The 9,044-nt window shown below is 29.5% G+C and overlaps 1 protein-coding gene across 1 annotated transcript; it reads left to right on the top strand.

The window, feature by feature from the left end:
• Nucleotides 1-1,311: 1,311 nt before the first annotated feature.
• On the top strand, nucleotides 1,312-2,284 carry LOC130463518 (protein FAR1-RELATED SEQUENCE 9-like). Its single transcript, XM_056832669.1, has 3 exons — nucleotides 1,312-1,771; nucleotides 1,856-2,117; nucleotides 2,206-2,284. The coding sequence occupies exons 1-3, from the start codon at nucleotides 1,615-1,617 to the stop codon at nucleotides 2,282-2,284; spliced, it is 498 nt and encodes a 165-aa protein (XP_056688647.1). The 5' UTR covers nucleotides 1,312-1,614.
• Nucleotides 2,285-9,044: the final 6,760 nt, after the last annotated feature.

Raw genomic sequence — 9,044 nt, 5'->3', positions numbered from 1 at the left:
GAAAACAACCGATGAGATTTATGATCTATATTGCAAACATGCTGCTATTATTGATTTTAGTGTACGAAAAGGGAAGAATAGATATAAAGAAGGAATTACAATTGTTAATGGAAAATACTTCTACTGTTCTGCTGCTGGAATAAGAGACCCTCCTAAAAACAAAGAACTCAAAAATGAAGATGATCAATCAGATGCATAGAAGAAAGAAAGGAGAAAGAGGGTTATGATAACAAGAACAAAATGTGAAGCTCAAATATTTGCAAAGAAGAATGAAAATGGAGATTTTGAAATAGAAAAGCATGTAGTGGTACATAATCACCCATTGACAAGAGAAATAAGTAATTATCTCCACCGATCGGAACGACAAATGACAGAACCTAAAAAAGAAGCTATTGAGGCAATGTCAGAATGTGGTCTAAGACCAATGGAGTCTTATAGGTATATGTCAACAGAAACTGGCGGAGACGACTGTGTTGGTCATACGGTGATTGATCATCTAAACTACTGCTACAAGTTAAAAATGAAGCAAATTTATGGCAAGGATTCACAAACACTAGTGAATAAACTGTATGACATACAATCAATAGATCCCGAGTTCTTTTTCAAAGTAAGACTCAATGCTGAAGGAAAAGTTGAGTGCCTATTTTGGAGGGATTCTATGATGAGAGAAGATTACAAAATATATGGAGATGTTCTAGTTTTTGATACTACATTTAGAACCAATAAGTACAATCTCATATGTGCTCCATTTGTTGGTATAAATAACCATTGGAAAAACACAATGTTTGCTTGTGCTTTCATTGGGGATGAAACCACAGAATCTTTTGTTTGGGTGTTTGAAACTTTTCTGAAGGCTATGGGAGGAAAGCACCCTATATCAATTTTCACTGATCAAGATGCAGCTATTGCTGCTGGAATAGAACAGGTACCTTTTCATATATTATAGTTACTATGTTGACAATATAGTAACTCTTTGTAAAAAAAAGTTACTATTTTGACAATATAGTAACTCTTTATAAAATATAGTTACTCTGTTGCCAATATAGAAACTCTTAATACAATATAGTTACTATTTTGACAATATAGTAATTCTTTATAAAATATAGTAACTCTTCATAAAATATAGTTACTATTTTGTGGAACTATATATATTCATTATTGTTTTTCGGGTTTTTCCTTCTTCAAGACACAGGTTATGCTTGTGGCACTTGAGTAAAAATGCAAACAATAGGTTTGATTTATTGAAGTCTGATAAAAATTTCAAAAACGCATTCTACAAGTGTTTAAGTGGGTGTATAACACCAAATAATTTTGAAGAAACTTGGAAATCTATGATCAACACTTTTAAGCTGGAAAAAGATGACTGGTTCAACAGATTGTATGGTCTTAAAGAAAAATGGTGTACAGCTTTAAGTAAAGATTTTTTTTTCTGCCGGTATACTTTCTTCACAAAGGAGTGAAAGTACAAACCATGCTGTTGGATTTAAAGCAAATAAAATTACAACATTAACAGAGTTCTATAGTATTTTTCAAGCTACAATAAATCGATGGAGAAAAATCGAAGAAAAAGACGACTTTGACTGTACAAGGGGAATACCTACTTCAGAGCTAAGTATGAGTGCTATATTAAAACAGGCAGCAAATGTATACACGATAACACTTTTCCGTGATTTTGAAGAAGAGTTCAAGCTTTCTGTGGCAAGTAGTACAATGTTCAAGGGAAGTGTTGGAAGAACAGTGTTTTTTGAAGTGTGGATAGAAGGAATAACAGGTAAAAAAACTATAAATCTTTATTTAATATTTGGAGTAGATGTTCTTTTGAATAATATTATATTATATGCAAATAATCTAACAGGATCAAGGCAAGAAGTTCAATACAAAATGGAAGATTCAACCGTCACTTGCACATGCAAAAACTTTGAAGAATCTGGATGGTTGTGCTTCCATTGTTTGAGAATATTGCATTTACATTCAATCAATACAATTCCAGATCGTTACATAACAACAAGATGGACTAGATATGCAAAGAAACAGATATGGGAAAGGGTTGATACAATAAAAAGGGAGAAAGGTGAAATCAACAATTTTACTGGTTGGAGATTACATATGATCAGAAGGTAATTTTTCAATATACATTAGTTCATTTTCATATATAGTTACAATTACAGTAGATATTTGACTTCATGCTTAAACTTTATACCACAGATACTATAACTTAATTTTGAAAGGGCATAAGATAGCAAAGGCCAGAAAATTTATCGAGGAGAAGTTGATGAAATCATAAAAAAGGAAGAAGAAGGAAGGCAAAAGAAGAAGCTGCAAAGATAGCAGAACAAGAAAAGGCAAAAGCTGAAGCACAACGACAAACACAAGACGAAGAATCAACTAATTCTGAAATAACAATTGTGCTTGATCCTGATCGTGCTAATACTAAAGGAAAGAGTAAGAAGAGAATAAAGGGTCAATATGACAATTACAAGCAGCCATCAAAGAAAGGAAAAAAGAAACACAAAGAATTTGGATCCAAGACACCAAATATTCAATTATTTACACCTAAAGAACAACTATTTTAGTGATGTTCTTGTTTTATATTATAGTTTTGACAATATAGTTACTCTTAGTACAATATAGTTACTATTCTGAAAATATAGTAACTCTTTATAAAATATAGTTGCAATTTTGACAATATAGTAACTTCTTATACAATATAGTTACTATTCTGAAAATATAGCAACTCTTTATAAATTACTATTCTGAAAATATAGTAACTTTTAATACAATATAGTTTACTATTTTGACAATATAGTAACTCTTAATACAATATAGTTTACTATTTTGACAATATAGTAACTCTTAATACAATATAGTTACTATTTTGACAATATAGTAACTCTTTATAAAATAGTTACTATATTGACAATATAGTAACTCTTAATACAATAGTTACTATTCTGAAAATTATCTCTTTATAAAATATAGTTACTATATTGACAATATATAACTCTTAATACAATAGTTACTATTCTGAAAATTATCTCTTTATAGTTACTATTTTGACAATATAGTAACTCTTAATACAATACAGTTACTATATCATACAATATAGTAACTATATATTCATCAAATAATAAATTACCATAAAAAAGAGAGTAACTATATCTTATTAAAGATAACTATATCTGTAAGATAGTAACTATTTAGATTTATACACCAAATTATTCACTATTTATATATACTAACTCTTCACATTTAGTGGTCACCCTTCTTTACATATAGTAACTGTTTATAAAAATAGTTACTATTTTGACAATATAGTAACTTTCGTTATGCAATCATATAACTTACAAATTTATAAGAGTAACTATATTTTTAAAAAGGTAACTATTTCATTGAAATAGAAACTATATTCGTACTTAGTAATTGAACAATATGACACAAATACTGTAAAAGTCATAATTACTTTCATATATCAAACAATTAAAAATCACTTAGAGTAACTATATCAAAACTAGAATTAATTGTATTTTCTAAACAGTAATTTGACTATACACTAACACAAAAAATTAAATTGTTTTTTCACCAACAATCATTATTAACCACGTGAAGCACCTCGTCCACGTGCCTTACCGCGTTTGCCTCCTCTAGCGCGTCTCCCGCCTTTGCCACATCCTTTCTCTTCGACAATGACATCTGTCTCAGCTTCATCTTCTGTTTCAACATATTTGGATTTCCTTGCTGAACTATTTTTTGCAACAATTTCAATTTTTGAAGGGTCATTCATGTATTTCTGCGTCAACTCTTCCCTTTGTTTAATCAAGGCATCCAAAACATCTTGTTTCCTGTTTCCCCTAAATGCAACCATTTGTTTCAGAAATTCATCCCTGTAAACATTCAAATTTGACAACACAATGGTGCTACACAAACAAGCTCTGAGAAACTTCCTGAAATCTTCCTGCAAATATTTGAACAGAAACTATTAGAATAAAAACAATAACTATAATAAAAAAACAATAACTATGATGAGAAAATAAAAATAACATTAATTAATTTAAACACAGAAACTTACATCTGCCAAGGGATCAAAGTCAAAAATCCCAACACCATCTTGGATAGTTTCAACACCATGAAAGACCATCATAAACATCATCAAATAAACACAACAGTCTTTGTCATAAGCTCCTCGCTTCCAATTACCACCAACTGGGATAAATCTGAAACTTCTAATATCTTTATGATGAATGTTATCCATCTCTTTCAATAGTTTTTCCAATGGAGAACACTGTACAAAACAAAGTATTTGTATTCAATAAGGACAGGATTAACTATTAAAATCATATAGTAACCATTAAAATCATATAATAACTATTAACAACATATAGTAACCTTTGGAATCATAGAGTAAATATTGTACACATAATTATTTCTAAAAGAGTATAGTAACTATTGCACACCATATAGTAACCTTTCATATAATATAGTAACTATAGTACACATAGGGTATACTATTAAATCAGACACTAACTATTTATACTGTTTTAAAGTTAAAATTACTTTCTAAAAAAGATAGTAACTATTTTAAAAACATAGTTACTGTTTAAAAAACATAGTAGCCTTTTTAAAAATATAGTTCCTCTAAAAAACTCAGACTAGTATAAGGGTAACTATAAAATTTATAAAGTAACTACAATAAATATAAGGTAACTATATAAAAACTTACCAAGACAGAAAAAGATTTCTTCCTTCTTTCAATCTCTTTGGGTTCAAGAAGCATATTATCAATGAAATAGACACTTTTGTCTTTCATACTAACCACAAAAAGATAGTAATGCTTCGGATCTTCAATCAGAACAGGAGCAAAAATCTATATAAAAAAGAAAAACAACAGATTACAACTACAAAAAGTAGACAAAAAAAAGAAAATAATATAGTTATATAAAGAAAATATAAATCATACCATATTACAATCTTTCAAAGATTGAACTGCATTAACATCTTTCACACCATAAGAAAGACAAACAGACAATTCAGACAGAACTTTTGCATCGTCTGGTTTCTCAATCAATGCAGCAACATATTTCTGCAAATGAATATTAGAAGAAAAATTAAACAAAGACCAAAAAAATTAAAATTATTAACATTCTATATTATTAAAAATATAACTTACACAGTATGTGCCACCTAAAAACAGCTTTAGAGGACAACCAGCAGAATTCCTTTCATTTTCATTCAATAAGAAAGCCCAAGCTTCAATATGAATCAAAAGAATATCAAAGGTAGAAGGAAGTGTCCACATGTCCTCTCTTGCTACCGCAATAAACGGATTGTATTCAAGAACTTTATCACTGAAAAACATAAAAAAGAAACAATAACTAGGTCAGAAATATTATAAAGATTACTATAATAAATAAAAATTAACAATAGAATATAAAAGGATACTATAGTAAATAAAAGGGTACTACAGTATATAGAAGGTAACTATAAAGTATAGAGAAACTATAGTATACAAAATATAACTATAGTATATGAAGTTACTATAAAATACAGAGGTAACTATAGTATTCAAATGGTAACTATACAGTATAAAAGGTAACTAATATATATAAAAGATAACTATAAAGTATAAAAGGTAACTACAAAATATAAAAAGGAAACTATAAAGTATAGAAAGAAACTATAGTATATAATAGGTAACTATATCAAATATAAAGATACTATATCAAATTATAAAGTTACTATAACAAATATAGAGATACTATATCAAATATAAAGTTACTATAACACATATACAGAAAAACAATAAATTATGAAATGAAAAAACTTCAACTTACTCAGTCAAAATACCCTCTCCATCAGACAAAGCAGCAAAATCCACAACTTCTTGAACAAATGCTGGAAGATGTCTCATTAAATCTTCAAATGCAATCATAAACGGAGACATGAACAACACGTTCTCCTCTATGCCATAGACACTCACATCCACATTGGATACATCTTTTTGTTAATGATGCATTTTTGGAATGCAGCCCACACGCGCTCACATTCATCTATTTCATCATCATCATCCTCTGTAGTTCTTTTAATTTTGGCATTCAAATCATCAAGAACTTCATATATTTGAGAGGTAGCTTGAGCTGGATTACCAACTGCTTCAGTAGATGTTGTTGGATCAACAACGGCAGCAGTAGACAAAACTGCAGGCTCAGGAACAACAGCAGAAGGTTGAGGGGCAACGGTAACAACAGAATTGTTACTATCATCAAAAAGAGCATCCCAACCATTTGGTAGATTCTTCACCATTTGATGAAAATCCACCAACTCATCAACCATCTTTTGATAAGTGGAATTCTCAAAAATATCATCACCATGGCTCTGTGCTGCCATCGAAGCCTGTATTTTGAACAGCTCGTCAGCATGGATGGCCGAAACGACATCCAAATCTCTCCTCATCAACAACCACTGACCATGAAACTTCTGTAAAACAAAATACATAAATTTAAATATGGAACATATTAGGAAAATTTAATTAAAAGTACAACAAATATTATAAGAAAAAGTATCTATAGTATATAAATATAACTATATAAAAGGTAACTATAGTATATAAAAGATAACTACAGTGAATAAAAGATAACTATAGTAAATAAAAGGTAACTATAGTATATAAAAGGTGACTATAGTAAATATTAAGTAACTATAGTATATAAAAGATAACTATAGTATTTATTGTATATAATACAATTACTAAAACAAAGTAATGATAACTTAGTGTATCAAAGATAACTATAGAACATAAATGATAACTATAGTATATAAAAGATAACTATAATATATCTACAATTACTAAAACAAAGATAATGATAACTATACTGTATAAAAGATAAGTATAGGATATAAAAATAACTATAGTTTATAATGACAAATATATCAACCATAAAGTAAACTTACATCAGTGGCTTTGGAGAGAATTTCTTCATCACTAGGATGAGAATCAGGGAGCTCAAACTGAAGAATCCTAGGACGCCGACTTGGACGTCGACGGCCAACAGAGGGTTGTTCAGCACTTCTCCCACTGCTGTCAGGTTCACCTTCTTTGGAAATAGATTCTATTTGTCTCAAATCTATTTGACCATCAACAAAAACAAATTTTTTGGAAATTGGATACTTCTCCTTCTCCACAATTCCAGAACCATATAATGCACTCATATTTGCATTTTCAGCATGAATCCGATCAGTTACCATCTTCGATGTCCAATGCTGAATAAGAGGTAATTGATCAGGAATACTACTGGAATTCCTAAACTTAATCCTCTGAAAATAAACAAGTTGCAAAAACACAACATAGCCTCCAAATGTCTTTTGATCTTTGCCTTTCAATAGACAATTTTTAAATTTCACAGTTTCCTCACATAATACGTCAAGAACGTATTTACACCAATTGTATTGGGGAATCATTTTAGGATCTTCCAAAGCCTTAGCCAATCGTAAATCTACAGTCCTATTGGCTGTAGGAGTCAAAAATGTAGAAAAAGCAACAAAAACAAACAATTGTTTAAACAGATCACCACCGTCTGTCAACAATTTGATCTTTTCCTCAAGCAACCTCACATGAATTTGAGCATTGACTTCTTCAAATACAAACTCTTTTCTCCACTTGACCTTCAAATCCAAATCAGGATTAGTAGAATTGCGCCCGCGTTTAACCCCTTCAACCTCCAGCTCAGAAAGGGGGAGCATAAACAAATCGTACACATCATAATCAGTGATTTCAAACTGCTTGGAATCACTGATAGTGAACAAAGAACTCACTCCATCAAAGCATTTGATGCACCAGTACATCATTTGAGTGTTCTTTCGACTTAATTGAAGGCATAACAATCCTCCAAAGCCTATCTCTTGAACAGCTGCCTTTTGTTCAGGAGAGAAGTCTTTAATTAATTTACACAATGATCCTCCTGAACATTGTGTATCAAAATTAAACCTGAAAATAATGAATAATGAAAGTAAGTCAGGTATTTCAAACATATAGTAACTATTTAGAACACATAGTAACTGTTTAAAACATACAGTAACTATTAAAAACACATAGTAACTATGTAGAAGATATAGTAACTGTTACCAATATATAGTAACCTTTCAAATAATATAGTAACTATAGTACACATAGAAACTATTTAAACATATAGTAACTGTTTAAAACATATAGTAACTATTTAAAACATATAGTAATTGTTTAGAACATATAGTAACCTTTGGAATCATATAGTAACTATTGTAAACATAGTACACATAGAACCTATTTAGAACATATTTAAAAACATATAGTAACTATTTAAAACATATAGTAACCTTTGGAATCATATAGTAACTATTTAAAACATATAGTAACCTTTGGAATCATATAGTAACTGTTTACAACATATAGTAACCTTTGGAATCATATAGTAACTGTTTACAACATATAGTAACTATTTTAAAAAATATAGTAACTATTTAGAACATAGTAACTATTTTGAACATATAGTAACTATTTAGAACAATTAACTAAATTAAACTAACACTTACACGATAGGCAGGCCATCAGCGCCAACTTCTTTCAAAACTTGTGAATGAAGTTGATGAGATTCAGGCTGTGGAACGTCAACCAGAGAAGAATTTTGTAAAACTAGTTGATTAGGTTTGTAATCCCCGTAAATTTATAAACGTTATTTATATATTTTGATGTATAATTAATTATGTTGAAATAGAATTTACGAATTTTAGAAATAAAAATGTAATTAACGGATATTTATTTTTATACTTTTTAAATATTTCAACGATTTATGAAATTAAAATAATTTTAGAATTTTACGTTGAAAAGAATTCGAATTACGAAAACACGTTCAATTGAATTTAGAAAACAATCCTATTCGGTTTTGGATTCAAACATTAAAGCTCAATTCTAATTCTAGCCCAACTCGTTAAAGCCCAAAATAAGTAAACCAAAATAAACCCAAAACCCCCCTTCACGTGAAACCAAATCTCAAACCCCCTTTTTTTCTTTAGTT

The sequence above is a fragment of the Spinacia oleracea genome, chromosome 1 (assembly GCF_020520425.1).
Source record: "Spinacia oleracea cultivar Varoflay chromosome 1, BTI_SOV_V1, whole genome shotgun sequence".
NCBI lineage: Eukaryota > Viridiplantae > Streptophyta > Magnoliopsida > Caryophyllales > Amaranthaceae > Spinacia > Spinacia oleracea.
This window is presented reverse-complemented; position numbering and strand designations above follow the sequence as displayed.